Source organism: Sinohyriopsis cumingii, chromosome 16 (assembly GCF_028554795.1).
Source record: "Sinohyriopsis cumingii isolate HCF-2022 chromosome 16, ASM2855479v2, whole genome shotgun sequence".
NCBI classification, from domain to species: Eukaryota; Metazoa; Mollusca; class Bivalvia; order Unionida; family Unionidae; genus Sinohyriopsis; species Sinohyriopsis cumingii.
The window spans coordinates 15,083,240-15,101,951 of record NC_142976.1 but is presented as its reverse complement, the minus strand read 5'-3'; the positions used below and the strand labels follow the sequence as shown (position 1 = coordinate 15,101,951).

Here is an 18,712-nt window from a genome sequence, read left to right as displayed (position 1 = left end):
TAGTGTAGTAATCTCACTGGAACTTTAGTGATTTTCCCGGAAGCGGATATACCGCCATTGATGTAACTTGCATGTGTAAAATCAAAGAGTCATCATTGACAAGCTAAGCTGCGCTTTATTAAGACAAAATGCCAACAACAGACCAAAAAGTACCACCAGCGCCCCAACCAGCTCACCCCCCTCTTCCTCCAAAGATCTCGAAAGTGGTGGTACATCCACTAGTTCTGTTAAGCGTCGTAGATCATTTTAACAGAATGGGCAAGGTTGGAAACGTGAAAAGAGTCGTTGGCGTCTTGTTGGGCTCAAACAGACAAGGAGTGCTGGATGTGTCCAACAGCTTTGCAGGTATATATTCAGATGAATAGCATAATTTGAATAGAATAAGCCTTAAAGAAAATGCAGCCTCTGTCCTATGTAACTGACACTTGTCCTTAAGGTAGCCCTACAATGTAAAACGCCTCCCCAGACATGTATATTAGGTCGCCGTCTTACTGTATAAATAAGACGTTGTGTTGTGTTCCGAGATCGACTAACACCTGAACGAGAAGTCACATTTTCAAGAATATCTTAAACACATGGCAGCACATTTTGACACTTAACGACTAGTTAAAGTCATATTGCTTTAGTTAGACTTTACCTACTCTGGTGTCTTTTTCTAATAAATTCAAATTCTTACCGAAACAAATGGACATGTTTTCAAGTTCCACTGACTTACAATTCAGTTGGTTGGAATGTGATGGAAGCTGGGAATGCTGAAATCTATTAAAAGTATGACAAATATCTTAAATAAAATGAAACTATCTGAACATTTTATTGAATATTAGTATATTTTCATTAATTTCTTTAAAGAAACATGCTTCAGCTTAATCTGATTTATTGCAGTAATGAAACAGTCCAAGAACAATTTGATAGTACAGTGCAGTCCACAAAGTGAAGGTGGCAAAATTGTTGAAGCAGACAAGATATACCCTTTTTATAGAACTGTTTGTGCACTATGCACTATTATTTACATATATCCCTCTAAAATGCAATGTGTCCCCCAAATTTGGAGGGGGGGGGGGCACATTGTCCCCTGCCCTAGCAATCCTATATGCAACACTGATTTAAAATTAATCTCTTATGCATAAGATACAGGGTACTACAAGAGCTGGGGCCCCAAGTGGTCTAAAGTGCTCTCTGTTATGGATCACTGCCATCTCACCTGTCTGCGTGGGTTCAAGTCTAGGATTCAGCCAATGTGGGTATGTGAGAAAGCTTGCCAGTAGCTTCTAGTGGGTAGGTGGTTCTTCCCAGGGTTTTCCCGGGTTCTTCCTCCACCATTAATACTGGCTGCCATGCATAGCCTATCGTCTGCTGAAAAATGACATTAAACCCCACAACAACAACAGCTACAAGAGCTTTTGCAAGTGATACTCACTTTGCTGCTTACAGACATTTTATTTGGAAATTTCTTATCCATTTTGTGGCTTGTCAGTGAGTCTGAATTGAACTGAAGAAGCATCTAAAGAGACCCAGACAGACAAATGGAGAGTTAGTTAGAGCCAAATGAATGTCATAGGTAAGCTAAACAAAGCTCAGATATATGCTTCATTTTTTTATTCACTCAAGGTTTAAGATAAAAGGTTCATTATACTTGAGATGATTGAAATGATCATGACTCTCAGGGTTCTGAGCTTCTGGGTCAGATATGTGTGAAATTCTCAAATCACACCATTTCTCCTTGCGGTGCATCCCTTTGACAGGTCTCATTCCCCCCATCCCCATGATGATCCCCTTTTCATATTTTGGTAAGCTGTGGCCATTCTGCAGAGTAGGTACAGGCTGGACTTAAGTAGACATGCATGAAGTTAGTGTGACTAATTAACAGATAATACTTTTCATTTTGCAGTTGTACAAAGGACTACCTCTCCAAATGCCACAATGCCATACTTCAAAGAAACCATGTTTTATTGATTGTGTATACAAGCACCAGCAGTTGATTGGCAAAATAAATGAAATTTGCTGTAATGGTGTTTAAATTGTGATGGCACAAATATAAATCATGGATGTAATCAAAGTTTTCTCCAGAGTCAGATTTGGACAATATTGTCAAATCATCAGTATGCCATAATGATAACTGCTACTGGTATTTAAGTATATGTCATTTCTACAGGACACTACCATATCAGTATGCCATAATGATAACTGCTACTGGTATTTAAGTACATGTCATTTCTACAGGGCCATATAAGAAGAGACTTTTAAATGAATGCATAAAAGAATGTTGTGACTCGTAAAAATGAATCAGTAAAATGTTTTTATTTTTTGAGAAAGAGATTTGTGATGCAGATGAGCCAACAAAAGGAAAAAGAAAAAACCCAGATGATACTAAAGCTTGTGTGAATTAATGTTGGCAACAGTTCAAATCTCAAGCCACATATATTGATATAATGTCCATATACCAAGATTGATTAATTTTTTCTACTGAGACCATGTAATATCCCACCTTTATTCATAAGGTCAGCTTGTAAGGTATTTAAAGTAAGGGTGTTTAGTCTGTAACTTTACAATGCTTGAAAATTATTTTCTTATGTATCTGCAAGTTGCTTGAACAGTGCAGTATTTTTGATATGCTAATTTGTATAGATTTTCATTTTCAGTTCCCTTTGATGAGGATGACAAAGACAGGTCAGTTTGGTTTATGGATCACGACTACCTAGAAAACATGTATGCAATGTTCAAGAAAGTGAATGGTAAGATTAAATGTACAGTTGATTAAATGCCTCACATAACCTTTGTTCTGAGTGATCTCTTGCGTCAGCCTATGGAGTTCATACAATTAAAAAAAAGTATACAGAATTTCCATTTGCCCATAATGAAAGTCCCTAGCTTGGGGAAATTCTGCTTTGAATGGAGTTCCCACTTTTAGAATTTTTTATATTTTTGATAGGACTCGAGTTAAAATTTTCCTTTCATGGACATTCATGCTTCGTTGCAGAATATATTTACATTATGGAACAGTGGATGATATGCTGATCATTTATTTTCTCCTGCAGCTGTATTTCTTTCTTTTTTTAAAGACAATAAATAAATATGTGGTTCTGATGAAATACCTTTATGATTTTGTTTAAACAATTTTCACCAAAAAAGCTACTTAACTTTCTTTAGAGATGAAGACATAAATCACACACAAAAGTCTTTAAGGGTTCTCATTCAGACTTAAAAAGTCCCAGATGAAAGAAGTTAGAGTCCCTTTTCTTAAACATGCATTACCAATCATGTCCTTCAGCATTGACTTCAATTTGAGGAGACATTGAATTAATTCAATTTCTAGAATTCCACAATGTCATTTACAGGAGTTGTCACTCCCACTTCCCATTGCTTATTCTGGTTAGTTTGGTTTCCATTGCAAAACTTTTGTAAGCTTTTATAGGAGTTCATCTAAATTCTATGCTAATTTTATATTGTTGTGACCTTGAATGAGCTTGATTTTACAACATTATATATCAACATGGTTATGGACCCTGGTTTCCCATTGTCCTGTTATTAGTTTCTTTTTACCCATTCATAATACATTAGGAGAACTACACCTACCTCACAAATCCAGCCCTCCCAGTTTATACTTATACAGGCCATCCTTGGGCCTTCCTACAGGTAGTATTTTAACTTATATCTGGACACTTTATTGGGTTATTAGCTCATTTGCTGCCACTAATTTCCAGGTAGAACATTGTATGGTATATTTCTACACCCACCCTGTGTTAAAAGACAGTGCACTGAACTTACCTGTATAGCCTGTCTCAGAGCCGCCTACAGCTACTATTGTGAATTGATTGAAAAATATATTTTGGCTTCATTGCCATCATTAGGTCATCTGCAAGCTCTAATTCTTAGTCAGATATATGTCACTCTATTGATTTTACACGTATAGAATGTCCTAGAGGTAGAATTGGCTTGTAATGATATTGTTGCATCAGTGTTGTAAGTATCCGATAACTGTGCTTTAGGTCCTTTTTTATGTGCAGTTTCTTTGTGTGCAATATAGAAACTTATATATTGCTGTATTAGCTTCCCCTCTGGTCAGACAAGTACAGGTAAGCTTTCTATACATAGCTTGCTTAGTCATGTCCCGCTCATGCATTTTATTATAGGTAATGCTTGAGTGATGTTTGTATAGGCAATCCATTGGCCTTTCTATGTGTGAGCTGTGCCTGGAGTTGATTTTTTTTGTCTTCCTGTTTGTACATGTAAGTATTTTAAGCAACGCTTCAGTGATTCCACCTGTACAAGCAGACAGAGTCACACGTCTATGAGTAAATGTGGCTAGAACTGATTATTTAGTGTCCACTTTCTAAATATTCATAGCTATGCTATAATCTACCTGTACTGGTCAGGTACATCCCTTTACAGGTACTGCTTCGGTGGCCTAGTGGTTAGAACGTCCGCCTCGGATGCGGGAGGTCGTGGGTTCAATCCCCAGCTGAGTCATACCAAAGACTTACAAAAATGGTACTAACAGCTGCCTTGCTTGGCGCTCAACATTAAGAGGCTAGTGTTAGGACTGGTCGGCCTGGTGTCAGGATAATGTGACTGGGTGGGACATATGCTACATGTCTGCAGCATGATGCCCCAGTGCTAGACATCACTGTAAAGTGCCACATTGCAGACATCGTAGCGATAGGACTGAAAAATTATTAAAGCTACGTTAAAAATCCAAATCACACACACACACACACACTTTACAGATATGGATGCTCTCATCCTCATAAAAAAGAACACTCACTACACAGCATTATAGAGGGTCTTCTCTATTTTGTCTTGCAGATTTAGACCATGGGTGAGACCACTTATCATGAATAGTTTCTCAGGTTGTCATCCCTTGAATACATGTCAGACCTGCATATTATGGACAGAAGTCAATGATAATGTGGTAGACAAATAGATCTGATTGCACACAAGGGCAGTGAGATGGAAAGTAGCAACAAGCAGTTACAGTCTCTCATATCAGAATTGTGGACTGGATATGTGGATGATACATCCCTTACCCCGTCCCATCCTCAAGAACTGGACAGCGTCATGCCAACCAAGATGGCCTTGCTCCTTCACAACAAGATAATTCAGATCATAATGGGCCACAGCCACTATTTGATCATATGACATAAGCCAAAAATAACCTTGTCCAGTATCCATGACTCGGATAGTGGTACAAAGCTCTTCATGAATAGCTTCCTGCAGGCAGTGCCCTGTCTATCTTACTGCATGGTACCTCAAAAAAATTCTGGCATATGAAGTCCATTTTTGGGCCTCAGTTTTCTAGAGATGTCTCTTCATGCCCCCTCAAGCCTTTGCCATCCAAGAGACGCTCCTTAGCAACATATTAGAAGTAATGGAATCTGATTCATAAGTGCCGCAAGTATGGTGCGCCACCATCATCAACATTTTTCAACTACTTCGCAGGTAGCACAGGAGACCTCAGCTTCAGTACCTTCCTCATTAAACAGTGATAGTGGCATTCAAGTTACCTCATCGTTGGGGGCCACGAGTGGTCTAAAGCGCTCTCCATTACAGATCACTGCCATCTCACCTCTGTCGGCGTGGGTTCGAGTTTCAGATTCGGCTAATGTGGGCATGTGAGAAAGCTTGTCAGTAGGTTCTCGTGGGTCAGTGGTTGTTTCCGGGGTTTTCCGGGTTCTTCCTCTGCCATTAATACTGGCCACCATGTATAGCCTATTGTGTGCTGAAAAATGGCGTTAAACCCTACAACAACAACAACTACCTCATCGTTACTAGCTCGTATTTGGATGAGTGAACTCTGCCTTTCAGCATTGAACTGGAGTTTCCTGTTCTGTCCCATCAGAATTCTCTCTTCTTTTCTCTTTATGACCTGCCAGTTTGACTGTTGCTGGACAGCAAGGGAAAGAGCAAAGCAAACAGACTGCTCCAAATTACAAACACACAGCAAAGCAAACAGCCAAAGTACCCTCAGCAGATGCATGGACCAGTTATGTGGATCAGACATCCTGTAACTCGACCCAACCTAATGGATCAGATGCTGCTTTCCCAACACAGATGACCTACTTCCGTTTTAACTGGACTGGGCTATTTACAAAGGATTGATGGGATCTTGACCACAACATGGTCATGATAAGTATAAATTCAAGGTGTCCCACAAGTTTTGTCAACAGAACAAGCAGTGCATATTCATAGGATAGTCGACTCCATAACAGAGACACAACATCCTATAACAGTAATGCCAGGTATGGTCACACCTATCCTGAGTCCAAAGGCCCGACTAATTGCTGATCCCTGTACATTGGAATGGCTAAATGTATATACATTCAACACCTTGGATTCTGAACATGATACAGGGACCAAAAGAGACATTCAATCCACAGTAACTAACTTTATAGGTTCTTTACTGGGAAACAGTTAGCACCCATCACAGTTAAATGTACCATTCCAAGATTACTAGCACAATATGCTATCATAGAAGAGAGGACATCACACAAGTCAAGACCTCACTGATCTTCTATTCATTTGGATTTCACCTGGCCAAAGGCACTGGACCTTTGCCCACATGGACTTTTCATGGAGATTAACCTGGCAGAACAAAACACCAATTAAACTGCTTATAAGAGCTTAATTAATTCATGTATCATACAAGTCCATCATTTTCACTAGGCAAAATCAGCAATACATTTCTTGGTGGACCCATTAACTTTGAGTTCTGGCATGATGAATCCATATTGCTTATGAATCTCCCCACTTGCAAGGGCATCATTGATTGGCTTTTCTTACAGACCTGCATTAGCTACAGTTGGCAAAATCAGCAAAATATATACAGTTCCAACAAGACTAATGAATTTCACTCATGGCAGTACTCTCTTTCATTGCCATGAATAGGCTTCAGTCCATGGGTAACCAGAGTTTTGTAATTAATCGCTGTCTACTCTGGACACTTTAACTCAAGAACACCTGCAAGATCCAGTACAAAATTTGAAGTGGTATCTTAAAATATTAGAATAGTTTCATTGACGGAGTTGGCACTTATTTTTACCTCACAAACAGGGACAGGACAACATAACAGCACAGCACAGACCCTTTTGTCCTGGATTAAGTGGACTATTCACACTGTATTTTTAGAATAAGTCCAGCTCGATGATTTTCTTACATATATTGGCTCATAAGGTTAGAGCAGTTGCCACAAGTATATCCTTTGAGTGGAATCCCTCTTGGAAAGGGAGATCACTGCACAACTGCCACCTAGGTGGTCAGACAACTCTTAGTTTTGGGGCTAAAACTTTTTAACCTTGGAGGGTTGGATTTGCAAGGTACCGATAGTTGTAGTTGTTCTAAGGTAATATGAATGTGTATGTATTTTCAAAGAAACATTTTACAACAACAAATTGATTTCCACAGCATATATTTACTAAGCTTTGTTAACTTTCAACTAAATACTGTGTATAGCTTTGTATTGATGAGACCTTGAATGAGATTGATTTCAAAGGTTTCACATTCTCGGTTAGAAGATTTATAGTCCTGATTGCCTTTCCTCTTAATGTTACTTTACCCAGTATAATTTTACTAAAAAAATGTTAGATTTCAACCAAAGGTATCATGCACCATTATGTTGATAAGACCTTGAATGATTGGAGTGCAAGGGCTATGGCAATTTGTTTTTGGTCCTACCAGGTGAATTATATGGAGTGGGGCCTTTGCGATGCACAGATCACAAATAGCTGCAGTATTTTATAATTAAAGCTAAATAGACAAACATTTTTTTCAGCCCGAGAAAAGATTGTTGGATGGTATCACACAGGTCCCAAACTTCACCAGAATGACGTGTTAATAAATGAACTAATCAGGCGGTACTGCCCTAGTTCGGTTAGTATTGTTTTATTAAAATAAAATTTAAAAAATAATAATAAAAAATTTCTTGTATCCAGTGAAAATGATTGTCATAAAATGTACTCATTTTTTATATGCCCTATTCAGAGGTGGGCTTATTCATTTTTTTGTATGCCCTATTCAAAGGTGGGCATATTCATTTTTTGTATGCCCTATTCAGAGGTGGGCATATTCATTTTTTATATGCCCTATTCAAAGGTGGGCATATAGTTTTGCCCATGTCACATCACACATTTTGTTTAGGGTTAGTAACTTCTGAAGGACTTCACAGATCAAAATCAAATTTGGTATGAGGCATTACAATATGAAGTGTTATGTATATTTAATTTGCATTGTTTGATTGTTACTTTTTTGTCTATTTCACTATATGCTATGGATAATTGTATCTTGTCCAGATTTGAGATTGTTTTCTACCTCACCTGAATTTTTGATTTTTTAAAAATTCTGTTAACAGCTAATACATAGCTACATTTTTCCCTATAAGTATGAGTTAACTATTAGGATTATTATCTTTGCCTGAGCCAAGGACATTGTGTTTACTAGTTCTTTATTATAATTATAGTAATAGACTTTCTAATTCTAACTAGGATTTTATCTTGTAAACATTTGGAACCTTCCAGAATAAAAGTGTACATTAGGTAATGTTTTTTTTTTCTTCTTCCGAAAATGTTAATTCTAATCTGAGGTCAAGTAGAGAACCATATACTCTTGTTTTTCTAGAAATTCATTCACACTATAAGATCTTGAAGCAGAATCATTGTTGGTCCAGTTTTTCTTTAGGGCCAGAATTTATTATTCAAATTATTTCTTCACTGGAAATACAAAGTACTCATCATCTAAAATTATATTCTTGAAAATAGACTTAGATTTAGAGTGATATTTCAGATAAGAATATATTCTTTGATTGTATTATGTTATCTTACAAAAGACTGTCACTATGGTTTATTCAGAACTTTAATCATTAGAACTCGTGTTGGTAATTCTTGGATTATTTGGGATTTAATTCACAATACCATATGTTTTTTGTGACATTTTTCACATTGTATTCTAGAGAAATAAATTATTTGTTGAATTTTACAAAGCTTGTTGCTTCTCACTCTTTTCTTGAGACTTACATGCATTTGGTTGTTTAAGAAAATTATTTCTTGAGGCCTGACATTTTTTTTCTTCTTCTGTTCTCTAGGTTCTGGTTGTGATTGATGCCAAGCCAAAGAATCTGGGGTTACCAACAGAGGCATACATTGCTGTGGAAGAAGTTCATGATGTAAGGATCAATTTAACATTTGCATGCATAACGTTTTTTACATCCAGTAATGTACAATTTGATGGTCCAGTAACAACAGATCAAATGCAAATTTGGGAAGGGATTGATCTAAGGTTGTGAAACAAAATTACAGGAGCTGTTCTTTCTCAGAAAAGTTGCCAGTAGAAGGGAAATTTATTTATTTGGATGCTGTGAATTTGTTTATTTTCATTGGTATACATTTTTTTTTAAACTGGGCAAGAAATAACATTTTCTTCAGTACATAAATTTGGGAATATGGTTTTATTGTTTATTCAGAAGTATCATTGTTGGGTTTCTAAATGTGGTTTGTGGCAACTTCAGAATCCATTAAGATTGATACACCATGAAAAATGCTAAATTCAGTGATTGTGCATCCATTTGATACTAATTAAATATCGTGGATATTATGTTTAACATCTCTTGACATTCATATAACGTGCAAAATCTAGTTAGAGATCAAAGAGATTAACCAGGTTGCTAGACTTTGGAGAAAAGAACTAGACATTTGGTGTAGATGCATGATTCACAAACATCTAAAATATAGAAATAAGTGGATTGCATCTTCTGTAAATTTTGACATTATGGCTATATTGATTTGTGGTAATACAGAATCAGGAGGCAATAATTCCAATATTTACTTCCTTGCCAGGCATGAAGGTAGCATGGAAAACCGACATAAATTTGTTGGCCAGAATGTAAAGCAGTTCTAGTGTTACAATCAATGTCTTTTGTACATCTCACTTTTAGGCATCAACAGTCTGGTTATAATTTGCATTTAGGTCATTTTTACATACACATTTTTTTATATTCAAAAGTCACATAAGCTGCATTTTAAATTTTTTTATGAAGAGTATTACACCTTTCATTGAAAAGTAGATCACTGTCACCTATATTTCATGGTCATGTGATCTTGGTTTTACCTTTGCATTTGCACATTTTCAAGCACTGTTGAGTCTTGTAAAGTGGAAATGTAAATGTGTCACGAAGAATACTATAGCCATCAGTTAAAAGTATGTCATTGTTACTTATATTGCATCACTCAGTGTTTTATGATTACCTTTGGATTCAACTCAGTTTCTCTTGGATAGGGTTTGCAGTTATGTCTTTTTCTCAGACTGTTACTCATAGTGTCAGATAATTTGGTATTTAGAGTTGTCATTGCATGTTAAAGAGAATGAAGTGATCTACATATATTGGTACCACATTAATAAAAATGAATTGACCGTTTTCATTTTGTGCAGTCTGGCCTTCCTGCCATTGGCTGTTCACTTGCTACATTTTATTTTATACATGAAAAGTTTATTAGAGCAGTGATTTTTGTACTTGTTCAGGCTAGTTGAGCATAGTAATTGAATACATGCCCACCATTACGCTTTTGGACTATTCATTATGATTTTTTTCACCAAACTAAGTTTTAAGCTCAACTGTATATGAATTATGCTTTTTTGGTACATTAACAAATTAGAATCAAAATAAATCAGTAAAAGTTGTTTTGGTCATTTTTATTATCATCTCTTTAATTCCACCAGTAAATTTGAGAATATTTTTAAAAAGATGACTGCTGCATAAGAATAGCTAAGAGTACTTTGCTTATTTGCTATGTATAGCAACTGTATATGACCCATTTCCAAGAAAACAAATGGTTTTCTTCAGATATGAACATTGCCACACAGATTCATCATATATGTGGGCAAGTTAGTTAGCAGACCAGTCTTTCAAAGAAAATGGTGCCAGATGTTAAGTGAAATGCTTTATGGTGTAAGTTATGTTATGTGATGGAAAATGTTAAAAGTAAATGGATCTCTTCAAACTTCAAAACTTGTCAGATCCAAAAAAAAGGACAAATCAACACCACTATACAAACTTGGAAAGAAGAGCATGAGAGTAATGTTATACAGCACTCTAAGCACATAATCATGCTAATTACAGAATTCCAGTTCATGATCATTCAGTGAAAGTTACACATTTAGGCTAGTTAAAGAGAGTGCTGAATACAAATAATTTTTCAGAACATTTGTACTTGTATTCTGGTTTTAATCCATATGAATTTTGCACTTTGTGACAAGAATTTTGACCAGCTGCAGAACCAGGATAGCACAAATGTGTCTTTTTTTATATGTGCTGTACTTCTGGCTTGTAATATATAGATTATATTTTTTACAACCAACTTGTACTTTTTTGCCACTTATAATAGCAATAATTACACTTACATGAGGTTGACATGTATGTGTCATTCCGTGCCAATTTTCTGCAGAATATCTTGAGCTTAAAAAAAATGCAAAAATATCTTATTTTGGTTCAAAACTTCATTTTGAAAATAGACTCAGGAACTTTCAAACTCATGGGTTTACTCTAAGAAACCACTGTTTTTGTCTTAAAGAACAAATAAGAGACAAGTTTATCATACATAAACTGTATTCCAACGTTTGTAAGATTGTATAGACGTTTTAAAACTTGGTATGTAAGGAGACTAAAAACTTCTGAAGTCCATGTAAGGGACCCAGATATTTTCTCCGTAAGTGTGCAACAGACCCGTTTAGTAATACAGACAACAGTGCTATCTTGCAATGTTGATATAGACTGATGAGAATGTGCTGAGTCCACAGCCTTTTTCCAGAAATTAAGCTCATTCAGTGCCCTCATTGCCAAGACAGTTACATACTTTTCTTTCTCTTTTTTTATAGAAGAATGCTTTTGATCATAAATTTGGAAAGGGATGTAACTCTTACAAGTATCTTCCTCACATTAATACATAAACCAGACAGTGGAACTAAAATTGGGATATTTGACTGGAAAAGTTTTGTTCCTGCAATCAATAATTGGTGAGATGAGTCAGAAATCACACATTTTGTGCTAGTATTTTACTCATTTTAACTGAAGAACTAACAGAAGGACTTTGCAAGATTTACTGTCCACTTCTGACATACACATGGTGTTTACTAACACTTTCTACTTGAGCAAGGACAGGATTTAGGTATATCCGGAAAGAACAAAGTAAATATGAGGAAGCAAACCAGTTGCCCATTCATAAGCCATATGCAGAGTGCATCTTTGTTATTTAGATAATAAATGTAGTAGGAGCTAATATGAAAATACATTTTAGTAAGTACAGTACATGTATTACATGTCTGGTGTGACATCAGTAACAACAATCAGTTTTTATGGGGACCACTTATGTTTGAATTTGACTAAGCCAAAATTAAATTAGAAAATCTGGGCCCTATTGGTCCAAAATAATTTTTAACAGCCCCATAATTAAAGACAAAACTTGTTTTCTTGTTGTAAGCATAATAATTTTACTGATGTGTTGGCAATGTTTTACATAATATTTAAGCAATACTTATTCATCCTAGGATGGCACACCCACAACCAAGACATTTGACCATGTACCCAGTGAGATTGGTGCTGAGGAAGCGGAAGAGGTTGGTGTGGAACATCTACTCAGGTAACTTGCAACAGAATATTTGAAGTCCTTGGTTCTAATTTTGATGATGTTTTGTACAGATGCCATGTCTAATCTGATTTTGATCAAAGATGGAAATAAGCCTATACGATAAGATTTATTTAACCTTGGCATGATTTAAAACAGTTCAACATAAGCTCAAATAAGCTTTTTACTGACATTACAACAAACATCATTAGCAAGATATCCAAACACATCATATTACATAGTACAAATTGGACAAAACACGATACATGAGGAAGCAGAGCATTTTAAAAGTCGGTACATTGAAGTTAGTATCTGTTTAAATAGAAATGAACAGTAGACCCCTAAATGATCCAACAGTAGACCCCTAAATGATCTAACAGTAGTCCTCTAAATGATCTAACAGTAGACCCCTTAATGATCTAATAGTAGACCCCTAAATGATCTAACAGTAGACCTCTAAATGATCTAACAGTAGACCTCTAAATGATCTAACAGTAGACCTCTAAATGATCTAACAGTAGACCCCTAAATGATCTAACAGTAGACCCCTAAATGATCTAACAGTAGACCTCTAAATGATCTAACAGTAGACCTCTAAATGATCTAACAGTAGACCTCTAAATGATCTAACAGTAGACCCCTAAATGATCTAACAGTAGACCCCTAAATGATCTAACAGTAGACCTCTAAATGATCTAACAGTAGACCTCTAAATGATCTAACAGTAGACCCCTAAATGGCTTAACAGTAGACCCCTAAATGATCTAACAGTAGACCCCGAGATTAGTACACAAGGAAAGGACAGTTAAACAACAAACACTAACACAAATATTTGCTGTCATCATGACTGGGGGTGGGGTGGGGAAGAGTATTATCTACAGATATTAAATTTGCAGTCTTTACCATTCCAGGAGAGAATTAAGTCAAATTGAATTAAAGTTTGATTGATTTCTAATGTGGTTTGGTAGCTTATTCCGTAGAGTCACAGCTGCATTTCTAAAAGATTTTTTGCCAAATGTTGAGGTTTTAATTCTTTGAAAATCTAAAAAGAAATTATTTGATTATCTACAATTATATTTATCGTGTATAAAACATATTAAATCATCCAAAAATTTGGGAGCAGGCTTAATCAATATTTTGAAAGTCTTGAGAGTCATAACCTGAAGTTTTTGGTATCCGTTTGTGAAATCATCTTACACAAATATCTCGGAGCATGCTCTCTTTTTTTTAAAGTTTAGTAGTGTTCATGTCACTGCAGAAATGCGAGGCTAAGGGACAGAAATTGAAATTGGAGAGGATAAATGTACAGAAATTTTTAGTTTGTTGAGTCAAGTTAGCTTCTGACCAATATGTTTGAAGACAGTTGCCTTGAAGCTTTCCTACATGGATTTATGTACACGAGTATCGAATTAGTTGTTAGTCAGTGTCATTTCCAAGTAGTTTAACAATTTCTTAACAATTTATGACAGCACTGCTCATATTTAGTACAGGCTTCATACTGAATGTCTTTCTACTTACAGCTAGTTCTTGAAACGTTTCAGGGTTGGCTTGCATTTTGTTATCAGTGAACCAGTCAGTCAGAATGTTCAGATAAGTTAATCTATCTTGGTGTGTTAATCATAGTGCTCAAATCTAGTGATGAAAAGGACAAAGTGTTATCATTGGCATAGCTATAAAAAGATCCAGATTTAATAAAAGAGAAGATATCATTCATAAAAACATTAAAAAGTAATGATCCAAGGATCAACCCCTGAGGAACCCCATTTTTAATTTCAGACTAACTACACAGGGCAACTTGCAATTAAATTTTCTGTCAGATTTGCTGCTTGCGATGGTGGGTAACAACTGATATATCATGTTCCTGTAGTCATTTACACTGCCAACTGTAAATTGACAAATGATAATGTGGCCCATGTCCATGTCCTACAGCAACCAGACTTTCGTCTGTTTCTTGTAAGAAATAATGGTCTCAGTTGCCTCAAGGTGTGTGAGCACACCCAACTTGACCATAAACTGCAAAAGCATGATGGGACCCCAGCTAAACTTGTTGCAGGATGCTGTATTTTCTCCAGGCTTGCTAAAGTGATGGATAACTGGACAGTTGGGAGTGAATGTCCAAGAGTGCAGATGTGCAAATCCGGCAAGGTCTGGAGTGAATGGTTCGTTAAAAGACACCCGGGTCAGCTCATTGCATGGGTAGCCAAACTGTCAAAACTATGGTACACCCTCGCCAATAATCAAGAAGCTGCCTGAGTAGCAGGTACTCTTGTGTAGACCCACACTCTCATACATTGCAACCATTATGGCTGTTCCAGAGAACACCATGTCCAATTGTGATGTATGCCTATTGGATGTCCTCCAACATAGCTGTGATGGTTGCTTTCCAGACATTTCACGTTCAGGGTAACACTAGCAGTGACTGAGGCTTCATTAAAGAGTTTATTAGCCTGCTCATCAAGGTTGTCTCTACTTGCTCTAGTACCTTGCTGGTGCTTCTCTCAGGTTCTGAAACACTTACTGCTTCACAAGCTTTGGGTCTAGTTTTTTGTCTTTTCCACTGCCAAGAACCCAAACTGCCTTTGGCTTGCCTTCCATCTGAGTGGCATGCTAGATATAGCTCTCATTTTCTCACCCACGTGACATAGAAATCTAGCTGTTTTGCTAACCTTATTTTTGTTATCTCAGACCAGTTGTCTCAATCAAGTTGTCCACACGCTCAGAACTATTTTTAAAAAAAACTTGTCTTCTGCTGTGCCTGACGTAGTTGTTCCAAAAACAAACAACAAATATATAACAAAAAACATAGTAACTTAAGGTCAATCCATCTTTGAGAACACACCATACAAACATTTTGAGAGAGATGCACACAATGTCATGCTATTTGGTATTTTGCTAGTTAGTTTCACACAGCATGGTCAGTTGTATCCTATATGCAGGCCTGACTCGGGTCATTGTCATTAAATGTAGCTAAAGCCACCTAACTAAATTTAAATACAGTGGTCCCCCTCTTATATGGCCACCCCTTCTCCCTTCTGCACCGGCAAAATGGCCTTATAAGACAGGTGGCCTTTCCAGAGGGGGACTAAATTTTTGTGAGAAGTATATGTAATGTACGGAGTAAGAAAGCTACATACTTTAAAGCACTTAATATCTTCATTTAATTTCTTCATTTAAAAATATTAATTATTAAAAGGTTCTTCTTGTGATAATAATAGACTTATTTCAACTGAATATACATTAATAGTTCTTATTCTTGGCGTAAGTGTGATATGCGAGCAGGTATGGTCATGCACATTGCAAAACCATTCAAAAACATCTTTTAAATCTTGGTACGTACATAATTCTCTTTCCATTTTCTTCATTTTCCCACTTCTGCTGAATAACCTCCTTATCGGTTATGACATTGTTTATTCAAGTTTTTTCAACATAAAATTGTTTTATTTAAGTCTTTTCTATATAAAATTATATTGCAAGCCTCCACCCACCTCACCTGATGTCGAGTAGAATAACTGACTTTCTTCTAAAATAATATGTCTTCATTTACGTGATGACATGTTAATGTTTGGTAATTATTTATTTGGATGTTGCTCACTGTATGTGATTTAATTATGCAAACGAAACTTTTGTTGAGTGGACGAAATACCTTCTTCGTAAAGGAAGAGATAATGTGTTGTCATGTGATTTTTCGGTCTTTGTCTGGTTCCCGTTTTGTTCAAGGTCATGGTTAATTTCTGTGTGCATGTGTGTTTATGCACAAAATATTTTTTTAGCCTATGCATACCCTGTTATGATCTTGACAATTACATCTGGTTGTAATCATCAAAGAGAAGAACTTGACAGATGTGTGAAGCACAAAACTATCATAACATTGTTAAACCCATTTCCTGTAAATGTCGGCTTTTATAAACAATGATATAATATTAATCTTACTATTTACAAGTACTTAGTCAACACTTTGGTAATGGAAATTTGATATTGGGAGACATGTAATGACGATAGAGATATTCTGATTACTTACCTTATGTCACAATATGAAAAAAGAACTCCAACTTTTACCCTTCTGCTCATGCACAAGCAAAATAGCCAATGAAAAGTGATGTTTCTAACACAACTAGGAATTAGGGTTAATGGAAAATCACATGGAAGTCGATGTATTATGATGTATGTAGAAATAGCCCACAAGATATATTTCCTACTCGCATTTCAGGCGAAAACGACAGAAACAACTCCAGGGGTTAATGAGTTAATAGGTGCATTTTGATGACATCACCAAATTTGAATATTCCTTGCATATTTAATCACTTGCACATCGACATTGCACATAAATGACAAATTTAGCCATTCCTTGACTATTTGTAAAAAAAAATAATCTGAAATCCTTGTTGATAGATGCATGATTTTGCAAGTATTTTCTTTTTTCTAGAGATATTAAGGACACTACAGTTGGAACCCTGTCCCAGAGAATTACAAACCAGTTGATGGGTCTTAGGGGTTTAGACACTCAGGTATCGGACATTAACTCGTATCTTCAGAAGGTCACATCGGGACAGCTTCCCATAAATCATCAAATTATCTACCAGCTTCAAGATGTGTTCAACCTGCTTCCAGATGTCAACCTGCAGCACTTTGTCAAAGCCATGTATGTCAAAACTAATGACCAGATGCTAGTGGTGTACCTTGCTTCACTTATAAGATCCATTATTGCTCTCCATAACCTTATTAATAACAAAGTACAGAACAGGGATGCAGAGAAGAATGAAGGAAAAGAAAAGGACACTAAGAAGGATAAGGAAAAAAGGGATGAAAAGGAAAAGGACAAAGAAAAGTCAAAGGAAACTGTTACCACTAGCAAAGCTAAGAAATGATAACAAGATAAATATGTTCAAATTTGTTTTGTCAGAAAGCATTGACTTGTACATATGGTTACAGAATTAGGCTGTGCTTTGCATTTGAAAAAAGGTAACATTTTCTCTCTCTTGATAAAGTCTGTTGATATCTAAATTTCTGCCATTCTGGGCACTGAATTCAGTCTGTATACAAACCTTAAAATGTTCAATGGATTTGCATTTTTTTTACTTAAAAAAACCCAAAAGTATTATATGTGAAGATTCTGGATGGAATAAAAAATAATCAATAAGCGGTTCTGAAACTGATTTGGATTTTTTAAAAATTGAATACAGAATTGAGACAGACTACATAGAAATACATGCATTTAGAATTGAGACAGACTACATGAAAATACAGGCATTTAGAATTGAGACAGACTACATAGAAATACAGGAATTTAGAATTGAGACAGACTACATAGAAATACAGGCATTTACAGTTTTAATGATTTGAAAAAGCGGACTGTGATGATGAACATGTTTTTTGGTAACATTGCACTATGCCATATTGTGTATGTCTATTTCTAAGCCCTAGTGTAATTTTAGGGGGTGGAAAATGAGAAAATAATTGTTTATTTAAAAAGTTCATCATTTTCATTAATCTCAAATGCCCTTTTTTTGTTCATGTCATTGTAAAACTATTCATTAATGTTTCTTACAATAAAAATGTACTGATCACTCAAGTTTTGTTTTTCTGCACAAGAAAAAATCCTCAGCAAATAATTTTGCAGAATATACAGGCATGATTTTTCTCCATTTTAAAGTGGAATTCTGCATTTCTTCTGACTTGGATCAGATTTTTCTTGATATAGTCTGTTGTTTTTTTTGTAATCTCCAATCCGTTTTTCTTTTTAACCATCTGTCCCGTCTCATTACACAATGACCCTTGTAAAGTATTCATTCTTTTATATTAGTTAGCACAAGAGATGAGTGAGACTGTTCTGATTGGTCAAAAGTTTAAATTCATCCTATGAATCTTCATGGAATGGAAACCGGTGGCATTGGAAAGAAGAAGCATGCTTGCAAAACATGGCATCCCAAGTTATTAAGAGAGACCATGGCACAAAAAGTTTAGTTAAAGGTTTGAAAAATGTTTGGGAATGGCTGGCGCAAAAAGTTGATGGAAATTTAGTTAGTTTGTAAGAAAACAGAATGCTAGAGGACTGGCATTTTGTGACCTCTGCAAGAAAGCTCTGAATTACGGTAATCATGGTTGGAAGAGTT

General features: G+C 36.0%; 1 protein-coding gene across 1 annotated transcript; it reads left to right on the top strand.

Annotated features, from left to right (window-relative positions):
* Positions 1–33: 33 nt before the first annotated feature.
* LOC149779976 (26S proteasome non-ATPase regulatory subunit 7-like) lies at positions 34–18,166 on the top strand. The gene is made up of 6 exons (XM_089936700.1): positions 34–345; positions 2,640–2,732; positions 7,766–7,863; positions 9,071–9,151; positions 12,526–12,617; positions 17,026–18,166. Exons 1-6 carry the CDS (start codon positions 129–131, stop codon positions 17,465–17,467), a joined length of 1,023 nt encoding a protein of 340 aa, XP_089792826.1. The 5' UTR covers positions 34–128; the 3' UTR covers positions 17,468–18,166.
* Positions 18,167–18,712: the final 546 nt, after the last annotated feature.